Source organism: Podarcis pityusensis (assembly GCF_964106645.2).
Source record: "Podarcis pityusensis genome assembly, chromosome: 12".
In the NCBI taxonomy this organism is placed as follows: Eukaryota; Metazoa; Chordata; class Lepidosauria; order Squamata; family Lacertidae; genus Podarcis; species Podarcis pityusensis.
The window spans coordinates 12,699,257-12,720,550 of NC_138037.1; the positions used below are offsets into that span (position 1 = coordinate 12,699,257).

The following is a 21,294-nucleotide window of genomic DNA, read 5'->3' on the forward strand; positions in this document are numbered from 1 at the left end:
AATTCACACACCTCCCAATCAGTTCTCCAACCAATCAATGTGTGCAAAAATGTGTATATTTGGATAAAAAGTGTATGTGCAAAGGAATACATTAGTGAGCATAATATAGAAAAAAGAGCATTGTGCTAAAGGAAACGACTTGCAGAGATGTGTATATTAGTCAAAATCGCATATAAAAATGTGTACATTGGGATAAATTTACGCTAAAATACTGATGAATCTTCATGAGTATTATTTTTTTTTTAAAAAAAATGCAGATGGCTGCAGAAATTTAGAGAAACTGAAATTGACTGATTCATCCATCTTCAGTTACCTAAAGATCAGAGATTTTAGCACAGCTCTGGAAATGGCCACGGGAGTGTTCAAAGGTGACTACGTTATTTGAGAAGGGGACTAAGTAATAACGAGAGAGCTTTGGCCATACAGCAGCCCTTGGAATGTTGATGTCAGATATTCACATTTTCCTACCTCAACAGCAGTTTAAAAAGAAAAAAACAATGTGATGCACCAGGAATCCTTTGTTATTATATACTAACCAGACTGTGCATGGCACATTTTATTTCTATAAAACTATTAAAACTATTACAAAATATTCAAAAATACATTTTAGTAAATTGACAGCGGTTATTTATCAGTTTATTAATGCAAAACATCCTTTCCCCCCCCTCCTCTGTACAAACTATTCTCCATTGTCACATAATAGCCAACATGTGCGCTTTTTAAAAAATATTTTCTCATAAATTTCTTCTTCTTGATTTTGAAGGTAAAAATAAGAGAGTTTCTCCCCCACCTCCCCAGAGTTTTGCAAATGAATCAAGGTGTGTGTAACAGTCTTGCGTTCCAAGAGTGTGGTTGAAAAGGGGTGGCTGTTATCTTTTATACAAAGCAAAATATTTCCAAAGACAATTAGAAACAATACAGAAGCTGACATTACATTTGATACTATTTAAATTAAAATAATATATTCTTATATTTTACACTATTTCAAAAAAAATGAAATGTGACTGTTAAGTATTGATCTCTCTCTCTCTAAAAAAAAATTGAATTTACAATTCTGTGTATAAAAATATAATTTACGGACCCCCTCCCCCCCTGTCTATGGAGTAGTATGTCTTTCGTTTGTTCCAGGACTCGCTGTTGTAGAAGAGCAAAGCAACGTACAGATGGGAGGGACAGAAGTTTTACTTTTGGAAAGTCTGGACGTGTGTCACACATAGAAAAATAGAACTCTGTGCACTTTTGCTTGGCCTTGCAAAATAATTTTCTTCTCCCCGTTGAGTGTACAGTTCACATGATAATAAATTATCAAAGAAACTATTTAAGGCTCTTGAAGGTCGGGTTCATATCCTTTAAAACATCTATTTCAAAATACCAAACAAATAAATATCCAGGAGATGAGGACAACAAAACAATCAAACAGACAACAAAATAGAAATCAAATAAAAAATATATATATTTCTCAACTAAACTGGGGGGGGGGGGGTATTCCTGGGCTCTTCCTGCTCCTTAAAGTCTACTTTGGACTGTCCTACTATTATTATTATTATTGTTTTAAAGTCTTTCATTCTCTTTCTTTCTTTCCTTCTTCATCTTAGTTTTCTCCCCTCCCCGCCCTTTGTACTATTTTCATCATCGTCATTGTTCACTTGCAGGCCACTTTCCCATGGTAAACCATGCTCAGAGTGGCTCACAACACCAAGAAGTTTACCTAAGGTGATTCTCTGTTCTTATGACAGGTCAAGGTGGGGTGTGGAGAGCCGTCCCCCTCAGCTGGCCATGCCCAGTGGGTGTATCATCTCAGAATCCAATACCCAGCGGCCAATGTGGTAGAGGAGGCGGGAATACCAGTGGACTCCTGCTGGGGCGTCGTCCAGGGCAGCGGCTGGGAAAAGGACCGGGGAGGAGAGGCCGCTGGGGTACAGCATCGCCAGGAGAGCGTGAGTGACTCGGAAAGGGGCAAACGCCCAGTGGGCCCAGCTATGCTCCTCAATGACCGCATAGCACGACGCCAGCACCTCGTTGATGAGGATAGTGCCCTGAGCAGTGAGCGGGGCGTAGGCGCCCAAGGCCTCTTCTTGCAGGGACACGCTGCGCACCTCGGCCTGCAACAGTGTCTGGCTCCCTTTGCCCAGCACGTAGACGCGTTGCCCCGGCTGGACACGGCTGGCAAAAACAGGCTGGGGCTTGGAGTGGTTCTGCGGCGGGGCCACGAAAAGCAGGTGAGCCGCCGTGAGCAAGAGGCGCGCCCGGGGCCGTCGGGTCTCGATCACGTAGAAAAGCTTGCGGACGGGAGGCTCCTCCTGGTCCAGGAAGGCGAGGAACTCGCTGTAGAGCAGCTGTCCTTGCACATCAGCCGCCAAGACCCGGTCTCCAGGGTGGAGGTCCTTCACCAGCTTGGTGCCCCCTTGCTCCAGGGTCACCCAGGCCGATCCAGGGAAGCAACCGCCCGATTTGGCCGCCACTGAGTTCTCTGGAGGTGGAAGAAGGGAAGGAGTGTTAGAAGAAAGCAAGGGCACCAATGAGAAACAGAACAAATTGGGACAATTGTCAGGGACCTATCAAAATCCGGATCCTGAATTTTACCAGGAGCAGGAGGAGAGTATAGATTTGGATCAGTGGTTTGCAGAGGGACATAGTTCAGAAGGCAGAAGCTGGGAAATACTGGATGGGGAACAGCTAGGAGAAGAAATACTGGGGGAGAGAGGGTTAACAGATTCACAGTCTCTGGGCAACGTTCACCAAAGTGAACGCTGCCTTCTCCAAAGTCACTGAGAGCTCAGAAAGTGGCAGAACAGAAAGCACAGCGGGTACAAGCTCAGATTACATGATGTAGGAGTGATGTAGATTAATAGGGACAGAAGCGGGTGGGATCCTTAATTGGGAGCACCACCATTCTGAGTGCCACGGGGGAGGAAGCCGGTTCCCGGAAGCCTGACAACAACAAGCAATTCCTAGCAACAACACAAGTGAAACTCAGAGTTATCAGGGATACTAAACTGCCGCCACCCTGTATCTCTCTAGCTCCTCCTTCTGCACAATTTCTATGACATCACATGGTGCAACGCAGTTGAATGTACAAGGAACAGGGATCTGAGAGACACAGGCTTTTGTAACTCTCTAGCCAATTGTTCTGATATAATGTGCACCAAAGTCAATAGGTCCCTCTCAAATTTGGCTCAATTTAAAATAAACATTGGAAGCATCGGAACTAATTCTACTGTGGCTTCTCTAATAGTAAGGTGGTGATGAGAATAATAGTAGTAATGTTGTGGTTGTTGTTGTTGTTGTTGTTAAACTGCCCTTCAACGCAAAGTTTCCCAAGACAGGGTACAAATATTCCAGTAAAGCACAACAACAGCATTAAAACCAAAAAATATTACTCAACAAGATGGTAACAAAGCACAGCTGAAGATATTCCCTACAAGATAGCCTGGCTGCAAGTTTTTCTGTCCCTCAAAGCCAGAAACAAGAGTTTCTGATGTTCAGGCTGTGAGAGCCAATTCTTACAAATCGAAAATGGAACTTTCCACGCACAAGTGGGCAATATCAGCAGGCTTGTGGGGTGAGGGGTACCCATTATTTGCAGAAGTACATAAATTCGGTAGGGAAGGAACCCTAAAAAGTGGGGGAGTCTAACCCCCCCCAACAATTCTATGTTTCTGATAAATCAATAAAATAGGTATTTTGAAAAATGAGGGCCGAGCATCCTCAGAGGCCACAGAATGTTGACTGATGGCCGGAGGATCCTGAGGTCAAGCCATACTCTCTCCCTCTAGTCAGCCCTGCCTCTTTGAGTGTTTGTGGTTGCCTGGAATGTGTCCTTGAACTCAGTAGTGTTTCCTGGAGGTGAGGATGGAGGAAAGAGAGGAGAGAGTGAGTTTGTGTAGAAACCAGCCTACGGTGCACTGGAAAGAGATACATTGGCTGCTCAGCTCACTTTTGCTTCTGGTACCACACACCACTTGGTGGGGAAGGTGCCCCACCTGTGCTCTAGACTACAGCACTGGGGAAGTTCAAAGGGTGGTTAGATACAGCCATCCAGGCTACATTAGTAAAGAAAAAGCATTTTATATGTGTTATAACACTGTGACACCAGATGGCGCTGTGGGGTTCCATCTTTCGCCAAGTGATATATCCCACTTTGAGGTTTACAACGCATTTTCCTGAAACGCTTTCTGGACGTGTCTAGATCCAGCCCAGCATTGCCTGAAGTGCTGCCACCACAACCAGAGCGCACCACGACACACTGACGCAGCAGGAGGCCCCACTGTTGTCGCTTTGCTCAGGGCTCTCGTCAAACCTGGAGCTGGCCCTGGGAAGGACTGACGTTTGTGATGAAAAGGGCTTTCTGGCAGCTCACTAAGAGAATTGGGCTGACTCCTCCTTCACTACTCCTTCCTGAAGATGGTCCCTGAGTAAGAGTATTGCCATTCAATCCCCTCCAGCAGAGCACAGTCATCCTTTTGTGGCTGGGGCAGAGGCTCTGTGTGACTCCAACAAATGCACTATGCTGCTTCTATTGCATCCCCTGTGTGGGGGAGCGAGATAACAGGTGCAGGAGCCTTTGGGGGACCTCTGCTCTGCAGCAGGAGAGTGATGGGACCTGTTGATGGCATTTTACCATTGCACGGTGGAGAGTGTATTAACTTATGGTCTGTGTGTGTGGTTTGGGAGCTGCACGGCCAGGGAAAAAACAATGCTGTCCAGGGTTGTAAAGACTGCAGAGAGAATAATTGGGTGCACTCTTCCCACCTTAGATCAAATCTATGCTGCCAGGCACCATAAGAAAGCGGCAGAGATAGCGCAGGATAGTACGCACCTGGAAATGATCTCTTTCAGCTTCTGCCTTCTGGAAGAAGGTATAAGAAGAGAAGAGTTTGGATTTGATATCCCGCTTTATCACTACCCTAGGGAGTCTCAAAGCGGCTAACATTCTCCTTTCCCTTCCTCCCCCACAACAAACACTCTGTGAGGTGAGTGGGGCTGAGAGACTTCAGAGAAGCGTGACTAGCCCAAGGTCACCCAGCAGCTGCATGTGGAGGAACAGGGAATCAAACCCGGTTCACCAGATTACGAGTCCACCGCTCTTAACCACTACATCACACTGGCTCTCCAGTATAGGGTTATAAAGGCCAGGACTAGCCGCCTGAGAAACAGTTTCTACACAAATGCAATTCTGGTTCTAAACGCAGCACAAGGGGTCTCTATAGTATAGTGCATTTTAAAATGGGGTTTCAGGGTTTTTAGGGGTTTTTGAATGTTTTATGTAGTTTTTCAATTTCATTCTTCTGCCTGGGACAATGACAACAAAGATATCGTATATCGTATATATGGGCCAATGGGCCTTCAGGTGGCCCTGCAAGCAGATGCCTTCACTTTGGCCTGCAGCTTATTCACCTTGCTGCTAATCTTGCACCAAAGTGGAGCTGCTTCTGCAAAGCTCCCTCTCCTTCTGGCTGGGGTCCATGTCTGCTCCTAGATCACTACTTGTAATTATGATTCTAATACATTCCTAAGTGCAAGGGAAAATCCAGGATTTAATTTGAGTAGGGATCAGCCCAGGAACTTGCCTTGAATGCCAGAGGAATAATTAAGAAGGGAGTGCTTGGAACGTGCGTAAGGAAAGCCTCGTCTCCTCACCACTGGACATAGGTATTAAATATCTCAGGTTGATTACTTCCTGCCTGTCCTTTTTGTATTTAAATGCTCGGTGCCTAGGTGAGACTGGGAAAATCCCAGCTGCGGCCACATTACTGATTCTCAGAGCTTGCTGCCGTCATTTCCCACAAAACTCTTATTGCCACAACCGCAGCCCTTCCTGCTTTTATCCTCACTGGTACATTGGAACAGGCTAAATCAGGCATCCCCAAATTCGGCCCTCCAGATGTTTTGGGACTACAGTTCCCATCATCCCTGACCACTGGTCCTGTTAGCTAGGGATGGTGGGAGTTGTAGTCCCAAAACAGCTGGAGGGCCGAGTTTGGGGATGCCTGGGCTAAATGCTAAATCACCAGCTAAATTAAAATGGGTCAGAACAGCCATGGTCTACCTCTGCATATCTGGGGTGAGGAGACCAGCTTCCAGATTCAAGAGTGTAGTTCTGAGCCTTGCAACTACGCCTCCCCCCCCTTTTTTTAAAGATTAAATGCTGGGAAAATCCCTACCATTGGCAACAATGCCGGGCTGAGTGGAGGTGCATTATAATGCCAGACGAGGAGTTTCTAGCAAAACATGCCTGCCTCCTTCCCAGGACAGGCTAGGAAGCTTTGAAATCTAATCTCCCTCCCGCCTTGTTCCTTTCCCACCCGTGCATGTTTATACACCTGCTCCCTTACCTATGAAGTTAGCACGCATCACAGTGGAATGAAAGAAGGAGCAGAGAAAGTGTTAAGGGGCTCTCCCTTCTTCCTCCTTTCTCAGCTGCCCAGATGCTACTCACACAAAGTGATTACAATGAAAAGCAGCGGGGGAGGCGAACCCCACCCAAGGCAGCGTTGCCCTTTTCCCTTTTGTCTTTAAAGTTCGCACATTGGAGACACCTGCCCCGGGGTTGCCGGTGTAAGGTGTGCGATGGGGACACAGATTGGCTTTCACTCGGGACGGGAGGATCTGTCAGTTTGGCTTCATTGATGTCTCTTGTTTTTCCACTCTTAAGCTCAGCTCGTTTCTGCAGCAGTTTGCAACTCGCGAAAATCAGCCAGCGTTTTAGTGTTCGTATCTTTGGATGCCGTTGCCCCCATTAATAACATTTACCCACCCCATTTTGAAAATGTTTATATTTTCCCTATTTTAGCAACTCTTTCATATATGCCCTTTGCCCCTTCATACACGCATTTTTGGGTTGAAGAACTGCATTGCAAAATTCAGGGAAGTAAACGTTTCTAAGGATGGCTGCATTTTGGTGCTGTGAGCAACTTAAAATGTAAAGGGAACTGAATGTCTCTCCTATTCCAGGCTTGAACTCAAGGGTGTGAAACCAGCTGTCCTTCTAAGCAGAGCCAGATTTACGTATAAGCTAAATGGCGCTGTGGGTTAAACCACAGAGCCTAGGGCTTGCCGATCAGAAGGTCGGCGGTTCGAATCCCCGTGACGGGGTGAGCTCCCATTGCTCGGTCCCTGCTCCTGCCAGCCTAGCAGTTCAAAAGCACGTCAAAGTGCAAGTAGGTAAATAGGTACCACTCCGGCGGGAAGGTAAACGGCATTTCTGTGTACCTGCTCTGGTTTGCAGAAGCAGCTTAGTCATGCTGGCCACATGACCCGGAAGCTGTACGCCAGCTCCCTCGGCCAATAAAGCAAGATGAGCGCCGCAACCCCAGAGTCGGTCACAACTGGACCTAATGGTCAGGGGTCCCTTTAAGGCCCTACTCTCTTGGGGGCCCCCAAAAAATTAAAGGAAAAACAACCTGGATGTACATTTCCAAAATATAAGATAAAAAACAAATAGAATAAGGCCTACATACAGCAACAGTGTTTTGTGTTGTGTAGGCTCCTGTGATGTAAGTAATGGGCCTTGCCTGCTCCCTAAAATATCACTAGTTTGCTCATTTCTATATATAGGGTGCCTACATTCTGCATGGACTTTGCGTTCTACATGGACTTTTCAACAATTACATTGATAAAGTACATATTTTGTTATGTGCAAATGGCTTTAGATACCTATTAGGTCCATAAATTACCATATAGCACATATTCAACACAAAAACAGCGACAATTTGTTGTTGACAAAGGACAACTGGACATATAAAGGGCCCCATTACCTTCAGTAGTTTAGGGCCTCATCAAACCTAAATCCAGCCCTGCTTCTAAGGTTGGGTTGCCACATTTATATGCAATGGTGCTGTCAGGGAACAATCGTGAGGCCGAAGTCCTGAGCCCTACTCAGTAGGAGAGCAGGGCTCACCACATTTTCGAGTTCAGCAAGTGAAGGAAAACGCATCAAAAGGGTGGGGTTGGGGTTGTACATGAGCATTAAGTCCAGAGTCTAAAATCAGCTCACTTAAGCTAGAGTTTATAGACAGGGTTTCACGTCCAGGGATCCATTTATTTCCCCCCTCCCTCAGTTTAATATTTTATTATTATTGAATTAAGAGTTGCATGTGAATGGATATGATGAATCAAATCAAAAACAGGCCCCCGGTGACCGGAATTTGTTGACTGAACTTATATTTTAAAATGTCTTAACAACAACAACAATTCAATGCTTAACACTGTCTGTCTTGCTCTGTGCATTTTTAAAGATTATAATCAGAAATATGTACATTGAATAGGCCAGTTTTTATGCTCTTAAGGTTTAACCTAGTTATATAATGAACATTGAAACCCTATACATCTCAACTCAGGAGGTTCAGAGCAATCCAGACTCCCTTGCTAGAAGGCAAGAGGAGCACAGGAAGAAACTCCCCACCTAAAAAAAACACACGGGTCATTCTGAGAGGAGGAGGGACTGAATTAGCCCTGGATCCCAAGCTGATTTAACTGCAATCTAGTCAAAAGTAAACACCAGGTGAACATGTGCCCTGCAACTCTTTTTTAGAGTTCTCAGTTTCAAGTCCATCAAGAACTGTAAAAAGGGAGAGAAGATGGAAAAGGCCCAGTAATTGTTATCAGACACACAGGGTATCTGATTGTGGTGGTATCATGTGTTGTAGCTATATTTCAGCTTTAGCAGTGCTTTCTAAATGTGCATCTATACATATGAATGGGCAAATCTATCCTTTTTCTGAGCCATGCATTCCATCTTTTGCTAATGGAAAAGTGCCCCCCTTAGTTAGCCTTCCACACTATCCCCCCACCCCTATAAGCACCCTGCCATGCTCACAATCATAGGGAGCTATTCAACTAAACCAGGCATAGGCAAACTTGGCCCCCAGGTGTTTTGGGACTACAACTCCCATGATCCCTAGCTAACAGGACTAGTGGTCAGGGATGATGGAAATTGTAGTCCCAAACATCTGGAGGGCTGAGTTTGCCTATGCCTGAACTAAACTCACTGAAATGAATGAACATGACTAAGTTAGGTCTATGAATTTCAACAGGTCTACTCCGAGCAAAACAGAGCTGAATGCCACTCACAGAAATCAAAAGGGGATTTTTTTTTAATTTCCATGAACACTTCAAGCGTGTAGATAGTGATCTTGAAAAATCCACCCTGAGCCAAGGAAACATTTGTGTGGGTGCTGCTTTGGTCTGCCAAGTGGGTAATGTTTGGAACAATATCAAGGGCACCAGTTGCTGCTGATTATTACAGTGGTACGTCTGGTTATGTACTTAATTCGTTCTGGAGGTCCGTTCTTAACCTGAAACTGTTCTTAACCTGAAGCACCACTTTAGCTAATGGGGCCTCCCGCTGCTGCCATGCCGCTGCTGCCTGATTTCTGTTCTCATCCTGAAGCAAAGTTCTTAACCTGAGGTAATATTTCTGGGTTAGCAGAGTCTGTAACCTGAAGCATATGTAACCTGAAACGTATGTAACCTGAGGTACCACTGTATTGTTGTTTTTTAAACCAGAAATGTTCCAATTCTAAAACGAAGCCCTCATTGTTAAACAAAAACTGTTATGTCACAAATTTAAAAACGTCATTAGAATTCTCTTCCACCTTTCTTCAAAAGTGGCACACATGGTTTTCCCGCTCCCCATTTTTTCCTCACAACAACCATGTGAGGTAGGGTGGCCTAAGAGAAAGTGACTGGCCCAAGATCACCCAGTGAGCTTCAAGACTGAGGATTTGAACCCTGGCCTCCCAGGTCCTAGTCAACAGTTTAACCACCACACCACATTTGGGTTGCGTGCTTGTTTCTGAACATTCCTTAGCCGGAGCAGCCATCTGCTGGCCTCACCTCAGCTATTGCCGTGCTTGAATGGCCCATGGTCAAGAGCAAACACTTTGGGCCAGGTTTCCTGACTGACCCTGGGGTCTGAGGCCATAATATGTTCATGCAGGAGATTTATCTTCCTAAACAGGCTGAGCACATATGCCCTGCCCGCTCTCCCCTTCTGTCAAACAACCAGTTATTTGCACATGCAAAAATCCATCCTATAAACCGGGGGTCACCAGTGCTGCACTTGCAGGTGCGCCTGTGCCTCTATAGACCTCATCTGGTGCCCATGGGACCCACAACCCCACCCCTTTCCCCACTGAAATTTATGCTCAAAAGAAGATTTCTTTTGTAGCTAACAGAACACTTTTTTTCAAGCACTTCCCCGCTAGCTGCGGCCTACTTTGAAATTGCCCCAGCCTGCTGCAATTATGGTCGGCTTTAAAGAAACCCCTTCTGTTGATTCCAGTAGAAGACTATTCAGCTGCTTGCTGTCCAATACTTACACACACACACACACACACACACACACACACACACACACGGTTTTGCACAAGACTCATGTTTGCCTTTCCAGTGCCCAACAAATAAAACTACGTATATTGCTGCCATACTTCCTGTGGCAGATAATATACATGGGTGACTGTTGGAATCAAGGAAATTTAGGAGGGAGGACTGATGAGGCAGGAGGATAAAAAACAAATAAATTTGCTGTTTATTCTTCAGAACAACTCATACTTTAAATAGGTGCCTCCTACTCCACTCCATCAGCTAAATCTGTACTGTGAAAATATTATTTATACGTTTGTGGTTCTGTGTCTGTCTCTGTGATTTGTTTTGCTTTGGTTTTGGTAATAATTTTTTATTATCTGTATAGAGTGGTACCTCTGGTTAAGAACTTAATTCATTCTGGAGGTCCGTTCTTAACCTGAAACTGTTCTTAACCTGAGGTACCACTTTAGCTAATGGGGTCTCCCACTGCCACCGCGCAATTTTTGTTTTCATCCTGAAGCAAAGTTCTTAACCCGAGGTACTATTTCTGGGTTAGCGGAGTCTGTAACCTGAGCGTCTGTAACCCGAGGTACCACTGTATTTAATTCCAGATCTAATCTATATGCATATAAAGTTGCTAGGGTGGCCATTTACACATTACCAAAGAAGAGGAGATTCGCCAGCACAAAAAATGAAGACACCAACGAGTGTAAAATTTGCAAATGGACAGGTGACCTCCATCCCTGCTTAGTCTGCCGTCCAGGTGCTGAAACTGTTGATGGGACAATTTAAAGCCCTTTGCAAGTCTCCCTTCTGATGGACCTCTATCTATGCAGCAGACAGTCCTTCAAATTGACCATCTTCTGATCGCTCTTCAAGATAGAGGATTGACCTTTGCAGATTAGGGCTCCAGTCCTGCTAAAAGTTAAGTACCAAGCAATGTTCCTGTTCTTGCGTAAAATTAGAACTTACTTGGGAGAAAAGACAGCTTCTCCCACTAATATATGAAGTCTACATGTAAAAATCACATCCTATATATCTGCATCTATACAATGCACACACACACACCTTTCAAAAATAAAGTCTAAACATTCTTTTGCCACTCTGCAATGTCTTAAAAGAGCAAAAAGGTGTGGCCGGCCAAATGACCTCAGCGAGCCAACTCTCACCCTAGGGTCATTTTGCTGTCTCTATCAGATTTATCTGCCAGATATAAATTATCATCATCATTGCACCAGGCATTGAGTGCAGCTGTGTGGTAACTGCAGTAAAAGCATTGACTGGAGGGGCTCATATTTCTGTTTCGTCCAAAGCAAGCAAATCCATGAGCGCCACCTACACTTAAGGACCCACTAAAGTCAATACAGTGGTACCTCGGGTTACGTATGCTTCAGGTTACATACGCTTCAGGTTACACACTCCGATAACCCAGAAATAGTGCTTCAGGTTAAGAACTTTGCTTCAGGATAAGAACAGAAATCGTGCTCTGGTGGCGCAGCGGCAGCAGGAGGCCCCATTAGCTAAAGTGGTACTTCAGGTTAAGAACAGTTTCAGGTTAAGTACGGATCTCCAGAACGAATTAAGTACTTAACCCGAGGTATCACTGTAGACATGTTAAGTCATGCCAATGGTTCTACAGTGGGTAGGACTTAGCTGACTACAATCCTTACATTGTGTGTGTGTGTGTGTGTGCGCGCGTGCGTGTGCGTGTGTAAGAGCGATAAATTTTATAAGCATATATATGTACATAAAACCTGTGCAACTGTTGATGGAATAATGTAGGGGCAGTATAAAACTAGGGAGCTGTACTCTGCGGTAGCCACTGAAACTCTGTTACTATGGAAACGCAGTTGCCAGGGAGAAGAGGGACCTTGTGCCCTCGGATTTGCTTCAAACAGCAGACAAAATCTGTGGTCCTCCTAATGGCTTCACAGGTCCCATGTCAGCACACTTTTAATTTGACCCATTACTGGCCCAGTTTGAACAGGCATATCTCAGCTCAGAGAAGATGAATGCAGCCACTAAAAGGTGTGCACACCAAGATTTCTTCCTACCCATCTCTGAAATAAAGACACTATTTATCCTGGTCTGTCATTTTGTGACCTGTCCTTCCCCCAACCCCAAGCCTGCCTTGTCCCCTGCATCACCAAATCAAGACTGTAAGATCTTTGGAGCAGGGATTTTTGACTGAATGTTCTTGCATTTTGCCTGGACATGAGCCTTTTCACTCTCTTGTAACATAAGGCCAAGCCCAAGCTAAACGGACTGTGTTCGTCTTGAGCTGACTGACTACGTTTGTGTTGAGCTGATTCTCTTTCAATACTGAAGGGCAGGAGAACAAAGAAAATAAAGAGTCTTCTGTCTCTCCCAGAACCTGAAGCCTCAATTCCTTCTCATAAACGTCAGCCAATACCATGTCTACTGTAATATACCAACTTCCTTGGACATATTTATTGCCTGAAACAATTTAACACCTTTCTCCAAAGAAACCAAACATATTGGGTGGGTCTCTGGCTCTACCCAGGAAGTTAAACATCAGAGCTCAAACAAATGCTTTTCAAGCTCAAACAAGGAGCAGTTTTCAAATTCAGATTCAGATGTGGGTTTTTGTTTCTTGCTGAATACTTGTATTCAGATCAAAAACCTTTGAGGACTTTCTCTTGCTTACCGACACCCCAAATTCACCCAGGGTCAAGCTACTCTCTCACGGAAGACACAGCAGCCACCCCCAGAGATTGTGAGATGAAATCCCAGCTCCTTAGAAAACTTGGAGGAGATACTTAACCTTGTGCCCTCAATATAGCCTTGCTTTGGATCACCATAGTTCACATGGGCCAATTTTACAACATTAAAAAAAAAAAAAATCCTTAGTATCCATAGGACCAGGAATAATAATAGTCCATCACAAGTTCTCCTTAGTAATTATTCATGGTCAAAGCAGATATCCAAGGAAGGGGACAGATACTACAGTTTTATGAATGAGGAACTTCCTCAAGGTTACACAGAGAGTTCATGGATGAAAAAGGATTTGAACTCAGCAAGTCTCCCTACTTCAAAGTCAACACTCAGTTTGTTGCACGAGTTGGACAAGAAAGAACATAAAAAGCACGCCATGATCCCAAACACACTTGTTTGGAAACAAGTGTTTTCCCCATGACATAGAGATACCATTTCCATGGTGCCACTATTGAGTACCAACACACTGGGACTTTCAGAAATAACATGCACCAGGATGTAGTTCTTTGAAAGGCCACCACAGGATGATAATTTTAATGCATCTGGTGCCATAAACACTTCCTATCCCTGGAACTGCCTTCCGAAACACCTCTGTGCCTCTCTCTCCTACTTCAAAAAACCCAACTCCAAACCCACATTTTTGGTGTAACCTTTGGCACAACCAAGTAGCCACTTGTTGAAACACAACACTTGAATGAAGCTCACAGACCACTGGTGGTCCATGGACCACAGTTTCTGAATCACCTGGATCAGCCCATCTGCTGGCAATCTAAATGGAGTCATATCACAAGTCAGAACATTCCATCCAAGGAGATCTGGGTTCCAGCTTCATTGCTATGTTTAAAGCTGCTCTTGACTGTGGGTTAACCGGCTTAGACACATGAAGAAAGGTGGTAGCCAGGCACCAGAGGGGAGCCTCAGGAACAGTTAGCAGCTGCCAGACCTTTTCTCAGTCAACTGGAATGAAAGACTCAAAGGTTGCTTAATACCCTAAGAACCGTACCATCATCCTTGAATGTCATAGAAGCAGCAACCTGTCTACACCAAAGACAAACAGTGCAATCCTGTAGGTGTTACTCACAAGTAAGTTGCATGGTGTTGTAAATTGCTTCAGGACTTTTTGTTGTGGGAAGAGAGTTACAAAGTTAATTAACCAATAAATATAAACAGTGTTCAGTGGGGCTTATTTCCAGGGAAGGGGCACTGCTCTCAGTAGGTATCTGAAGGACTTGAGACACATGTCACATTTGTGGCATTGTCACAAATCTATATAAAAATTGCACGTGGTTGCAGGTAGTTTGGATCTTACCAGAATTGCACTTTGCAAGCGCATCCAAACTGCAGAAAAATATTAAAGAGGAGGGAAGCAGGCAGATTTGGGACTTGAAACAAAAGATTGTGGCTTTGTTTCCATGTAAGTGCGCATAGTGTTGCAGTCTTAGACTGACTACTCCATCTCCCCAGAAATCTTGGTGAGTCAGGAAGAGGAAGAGGGATGACTATGGGTATCAACTAGAGAACTATCAAGTACCTGCACAAAACTACAATTCTCACCATCCTCTGGGAAAGCTGTTGCAGTTAAACTGGTATACATTTGGAAATCAACAAAGAGTTTCAAAGGGTGGGCCAAGAAGACCCATCTGAAGATCGCTGGACACCCCGGACTCTCAGAAAACAGCACCAGAAGGCAGGATGTGGGCATAAGTTGCCCTCACAGTTTTCTCTCCAAAGGAAAAAGTAGAACTGAGTGCTTCTGCCATACTTTCCAGACATGAGACATCATGGTAGATAATGAGTACAAGCCTTCCTACCCCAGGGGTAGCCAAGATGGCACCCTCTAATGTTGGACCCTGACTCCCATCAGCACCAGCCAGCATGGTCCATGGTCAGGGATGATGGGAGGTGGCGTCCAACAACATCTGAAGGGTGTCCTACCCCCCCTCAACATCAGGTGTAGTGTCCAGGGAGGATGTGCAGGGCCTCACTGAGTGAGAAGGAAGATGCTCAGATGCACTAGGGAAAGATTCCCAGACACATCTTGCCAAGGGTTCCCCATATGACCATTCGGTCCAGTATCTAAAATTACCTCACGGTCCCACCCTCCAACATCAAGAGCTTTTGCAAAATAAGCTGCGTGAGCTGGCTGAAGTCAAATGCCACGCTGGGTTTCAACGGAGCCAGGATGTTGAAACCCATCTTCCCTCTCTGTCTTTCAAGTTCCCTCTTCCTTCCTGAGTGGGCTATTTCCAGAGCAAATTTCCTCCTAAAAGCAGGCTGGGTTGGGGCAGCCAGTGGCTCAGCTCCCTCTGTGGCTAGCCGGCTGAGCAATTACATTTCGAAATCAACCCTTGGAACCTTTCCTAATGCCTTTTCTCAGGAAGGGGTAAAATAGGAAAAACAAAACAAAACAGATTGGTATTGATCGGCTAACAGTTTTATCTCCCCGGCTTGGGAGTGGAGGATGGGGAAGGAACTGAACAGAAATCTTCGAAGAGGGGGACATGCCAAAGAAGAGGCAAGGACGCCCTTTGCGAGGAAGCAAAAAGAAAAGTTCCTGACACCTTCAGACAACCTCCCTCCCCACCCCACCCCCGCCAGCCCCCACCCCGTTCCCCCCAAAGTCCCAGCTTCTTCAGCCTAGGCTTTATTTGCACACTCAGAGGGGCCTGATGAATAGGTCCAGTTGTGTAGCAACTCAGTAAACATGCCAGCAAGCTGGCGGAGGTGTGAAAATCTGCTTCTTTGAGCAGGCCCTTATTTGGGTTCTCTAATTAAAATCCAATAAAAGGCCAGCATTGTCATTCTGATCTGTGCAATAAAAGGGAGGCACTCTCAGAAGAGAGGACACTTCCAACACTCCACCCTGCCGCCCCCTCGGGCCCCCTATTTGTTCAGGTGTGGGGGGGCCCTCTATGCCAATTCACACACGCATACTTTTGCAAAAAGAAGACCCTATACAACCCTGCCGCCCCCTCCCCACCAAAGGCCTTCCAAGAGCTATTTGCACAGACCAAGACACTTTTCCAAAACACTCAAGATGTGTATTTGAAATTGAAATGGAGGCGCTTGCTCTCAGTCTCTCTCCCCCCCCCCCATCCGTCTTGTCTCTTATACGGTGCCTTTCCCCTCTTGACAGTCATTCAGGCCTGGGGGGGGGGGGGGGAGCAGCTCGCCTCTTTTGCATTCCAATCTCCGGGATCATACTTTTTGCAAACAGAGATGGCAGCTCAGAGAACCTCCCCTGCCTGGACCGCTTTGGTTTTTTAATCTCCTCATCGCATTCTCAGTCATGAAACCAGCACTCGGCCATTGGAAACCAGCTGGAGCAGACGGGATTCAAGCCAGCGCTGGGGAAATCCACGTTGTACAGTCACACGACCTCGTGTGACATGCCCTCCAAGTTACTCCCCTCCCTTCCCAAATCCTGAGCGTGCCCTGAATCTCAATGCCCAGATTGAGCCTGATGGGGCCATTTGCTTCTGATGGAATTGAAGATGGAACTGGATGGTGCTGAAGATGAGTATGGGCACCCAGCCTAGGCTTTACCAACATGGCACCCTCCATGCTACAAACCGGGGCTGATGGGAGTTGTAGTTTAACAATCTTTGGAGGGCACCCAGTTGGCAAAGGCTGCTTTGGAGTACAGCACTTGAAATGGTTGTTGAAAGATCTATCAAGGGTGAATTCTTCCCTGATGTGAAAGCCCTATAAAACCATTTATTATTGTAGTATTGTTCCTTTTGTGTTGACCTTGTGGGTGGTAGCTCAGCTAAGAGATAATTCACTCCAGAAGGCAGGTGAGATTGAAAACTTGGATTAGAGCTGATTTGACTCCTCTGGCAGAAACCAAACTTTAAAAAGAAACATTGCTTAAGTGGGGGTTTAGAACTGGACCTAGGAGGCATGGGCGTAGCCAAAAGGGGGGTGGGGGCAGCTGCCCCCCCCAAATCAGGTAAATCAATAAAAATACTTAACTGACTGAGGTTCTTCCCCCCCAACACACACACATAAATCCTGACTATGTGCATGCTGGGAGGCAAGCTGCAGCAAGATTTGTTGATCAGACCTAATAAGTTCTCCATATCCCATCTGCCCCTGATCCCCTTTCCTATGTCAGGTCTCACCATGTAACAATTTGGGCATCAAAACTATGGTTTCCTAATTCCATTTAACAACATGAAATTCTAGAAGTAAGGGTGTTTTTTTTGGGGGGGGGGGTGAGAGTAAAAGTAGTAACTTTGGCACCTTGATATAAAATGGTAGTGCCTTAAGATTAAATGAGCAAGACTTCAAATCTAAGTTTCATTTAAAAAGTAATGCTGAAGGACAAATTTCAGTGAGAACCTGGAAATGTTTGAGAGATCCATAGAAATTCTGAGATCAATGGGAATTTTTAGTTCCAAACTTGGACAAGATTTTGTTGCAGTTCCCCCAGTTGCCTAATTTTAATATTATCATTATCTTGTGATCCACCTTTGAACAATTATAAGGTGGAAATGATGTATTTACATTTGTATATAAGCAGACTACAAATAAATATTTATAATCTAAAACTATTTGGGTTCCTTTACTTAGAAATGAACAACTTCTTGAATACTTATTTTGTGCCCATGGTGTTCTAGACTACAGCGGAGATCAAATGCTATGAAAACCTGCCAGTTCCCTATCAGAGGTCCTGTGCTTCTAGTAACTGAAGGACAGGACATTTTTTCAAAAGGTGCTAATTTTCTCAACACAGAGCTGTAACAACGGGCAAAGCTATATGTGCTGAGTTTCCCCCGTGTCATTGGAGCTAGTGAATGTGCAAAAGTGAGACAAAAGGAACTGGCAAGTACTATTACATCATAAGAATAACACTATTATACCATTCCACATTATTGCACTGCAATTGTCCTTCACCTCCGAAAGAGTCTTGGGGCAAGGCCCTTTTAACCCTCACGCCATCTAGATTCTATGGCTTGCCTCCAGCTACACTCTGCTCAAAGTAGACCAACTGAAATTCATGGTTTGTAATCAAACTAGGTTCTACTCAGAGTGGATTCTAATGGATAAACCTAAGTTAGACAAGTCCGTGCACTTCAGTGGGTTTACTCTAAGTAGAACTTAGTTGGAATCAACTCAGTAGTCCATTTTGTTCATTAATTCAGCCTTTGCCCACCTGGTGCCCTCCAAATGTTGTTGGACTACAACTCCCATCAGCCCTAGCCAGTACACTGGCTGGAGCTGATGGGAGTTGTAGTCCAGCAACATCTGGACATCATTGCATTGGCAAAATCTTCCTTAATCTACAAACTACAGTACAGGTCTGTCTGTCTGTCTATCTATCATCTATCTATCTATCTCCTGAACTATTTTTGTACGTATATCTTATAAGGACAAACATAGATGGTTCTAGGCTGCCACCACAAGATGTTCCACGCTCACTATGGGGATCATTAAAAGTATGGGAAACAGAAATTGCCACAGCCCATTATTCTTCCTATCTGCAATGTCCTAGACTTCTTGATGCTGTTATGGACCAATCTAGCTGTTATTAACTCTGGGTCCAGATTTCAACCATTTCCATGCCCTCTTCAGTGATTGAGTAAGGCTGCAATCCTAACCATGCCTTCCCAGAGGTTTATCCTGTCCAATCTAATTGGGTTGACTTGCAGGTAAGTAGGGCCAGGCGGCAGCCTAAATCTCAAACACCTTTAGATGTAAATGGTACCTATATATAAACTTGATGTTGTCCAACATGAACCACCAAGTCCTTTGGGGATTTCCAGTGATCCTGCAGCACCCAACATGCACCACAATAATGGTTAAACTATCCTGTATGAGTGTGTGTGTGTGTGTGTGTGTGTGTGTGTGTGTAGGGACTTAAGTTCCTGTTTTGGAAGCCAGGTTTTGGGGGATGGGAAAGTCTACACAATACAAATGTGTAAAGATAGATAATTTGCAAGAGCTACAGGGTGGAAATCCAGTTGTAGTGCCTTTTTGAAGGGAAATGAATAATTTGGGTCAGTTGTTAATTATAGTAATAATCATTAACTGGGAGAGGGCTATCAGTGGCTACTAGCCACAGAGGCTACACTCTGCCACCATAGATGGAAGCAGCAATGCTTTTGAATAACAGTTACTGGAAACCACAGGAGGGGAGAGTGGCTCCTGTGCTCAGAAACTACTTGCAGGTTTCTTACTGGCATCTGGTTGGGCACTGTGAGAATAGGATGCTGGACTGGATGGGACCATGGCCTGATCCAGCAGGCTCTTCTTATGTTCTTAAATCCAGCTGGATTCTGAAAGTTATAGATGAGTACCCCTGAGCATTCCCTGTGTAGGAAACTTAACCCTCCCTCCTGCCACTGCCTCTTTGTTTAAGTTGTTTATTTATTTATTTTTGGCGTGGCAAAAAAACAAGGAATATTTAGGTGCGTCCTCTGCCCGGGGAGGGCAACCAGTGACTCTCAAAATGTCATTGGACTACAATGCCCATCGTCCTTGACCATTGGCCTGGCTGGCTGAAGCAGACAGAGCTGAACAGCATCTAGAAGGCTGCAGTTTCCTCATCCCTGTCTTATGCACATATTCTTACGCATAGATGAAAATATGCACACCTTTTCATCTTCTTCCCGTAAACTAGCCTCGTAAGGCTCAGGTGCTTTGTTTTCACTGCTTAATTAAATAAGCTGATGCTGTTCAAGGCTTTTTAAATGTTACCTCTCATAGCCTGAAGCCAAAGAAATGTGGGATATGCTGTCTGCACATGAGCAGGGACCCTCTGCTAATTGTTATTTAAACAGGGGCAGTGAATTTCCTACTCATTTCATGGTAGGGTTGGGGGCAGAGATGGAACTCTGTGTGTGAGGGTGTGGAAGGGGAGAAGTGGGAGAGCATACATTCAGGGCTAGGAACTCTTTTCATTAGACATTAGAGCAGGCACCCCCAAACTCGGCCCTCCAGCTGTTTTGGGACTACAACTCCCATCATCCCTAGCTAACAGGACCAGCGGTCAGGGATGATGGGAATTGTAGTCCCAAAACAGCTGGAGGGACGAGTTTGGGGATGCCTGCATTAGAGGCTAGTTAGAAGAAACCCGAGCTGTTTCCATCCTCTTCTCAATGAAATCATCTCCATTGACTTAAATGGGTGGCTTCTCCCCGCCCTCCTCCCAAACACGGGCGCGCCGTTAACTCTTGTTTCTTATGTCAATCGATATATTTAGAGCAAGTTCATTATTTTTCTTTCGCGAATGCGTGTTTCTTGGCACGTTTAAAGTGGTGGTGGGGTTTTTTTTGTTTTTTTGTTTTTTTGCCCCAGCTGAAAGCTGCCATTGAACTACTGTTTAAACTCCAGGCAACAAACAAACGAGAGGAGGTGGCAAAACAAGCGGCCTGACTCCTCCGAAATAATTCACCGTTAACTGTTTTGCTAAAAAGCGACAATTTATGCAGATAGCTTGAGGGGGAGGGGGCCGGCCACATGCGTGCATTTCTCCGCCGGACCAGCAGGTGGCGCTGCAAGCACGGGGGATTCCCAGTACCGCCAGGTGGATTGTAAGAACGAAGCTGAAGGGGTGTGTGGAGGGTGTGTGTGTGTGTGTGTGTGTGTGGCCCCTACACCCTGTAGGTTTGGGCTCATCTAAACGGTGGCCATTTGTGATCCAGATTAAAAGAATCTGCCTCATGTCAATGTGCCGATTTACAATCCGGATTTGAGAAAACAACTTTTTTTTCATCGGAACTAGGGTGGTTTTATGGCAGATGACAGAGAAGCAGGAACAAGAAGAATAATGAGGAAGAGGTTTACTAATTAACCTATTTTAGGATGAATATAGGGCGAGGCGTGGTGGGAAAGCATTTGAAATCCAGTCGACACAGGACTTGGCCTCTTCCAGCTCGTTGCGAAAGAAAACGGGGTCTTGGCACACCCTGTCTGTCAGAAAACAGACCTGGCCCTATGTAAGAGCAATTGTGCCGGGTAAATTAGTTTGTGGGTCGCACTGCCTGTTGGAGAGTCAAACACTTGAGAATTCTTACTAGAATATTTTTCTTCTTCCCAGAAGAGCCACAAAGGGGATGCGCCCCAACCCCCCCATCCCCAAATCCCAGTGCCAAAGTTGCATTTGCTCCGGAGTATTTGGAAAACCTGGCTTGCCTGCAAGACTGAAGGATGAGCAGCAAACGACTGAGCTGTCCCTGCCTGAGAGTTGTTTGCATTTGAAGCGACGGATGGGCTTGAGTTGGGGGTGCCAGCTGCTTACAATCC

General features: G+C 45.2%; 1 protein-coding gene across 1 annotated transcript in view; it reads right to left on the minus strand.

Moving 5' to 3' along the window:
• Positions 1–514: 514 nt before the first annotated feature.
• Positions 515–21,294, minus strand: part of SHH (sonic hedgehog signaling molecule) — a 33,059-nt gene continuing 12,279 nt past the window's right edge. The window contains exon 3 of the mRNA XM_080974202.1: positions 515–2,470. Within this exon, the coding sequence (XP_080830328.1) occupies positions 1,767–2,470 (704 nt within the window). The 3' untranslated portion in view covers positions 515–1,766. The remainder of the gene's footprint in view (positions 2,471–21,294) is intronic.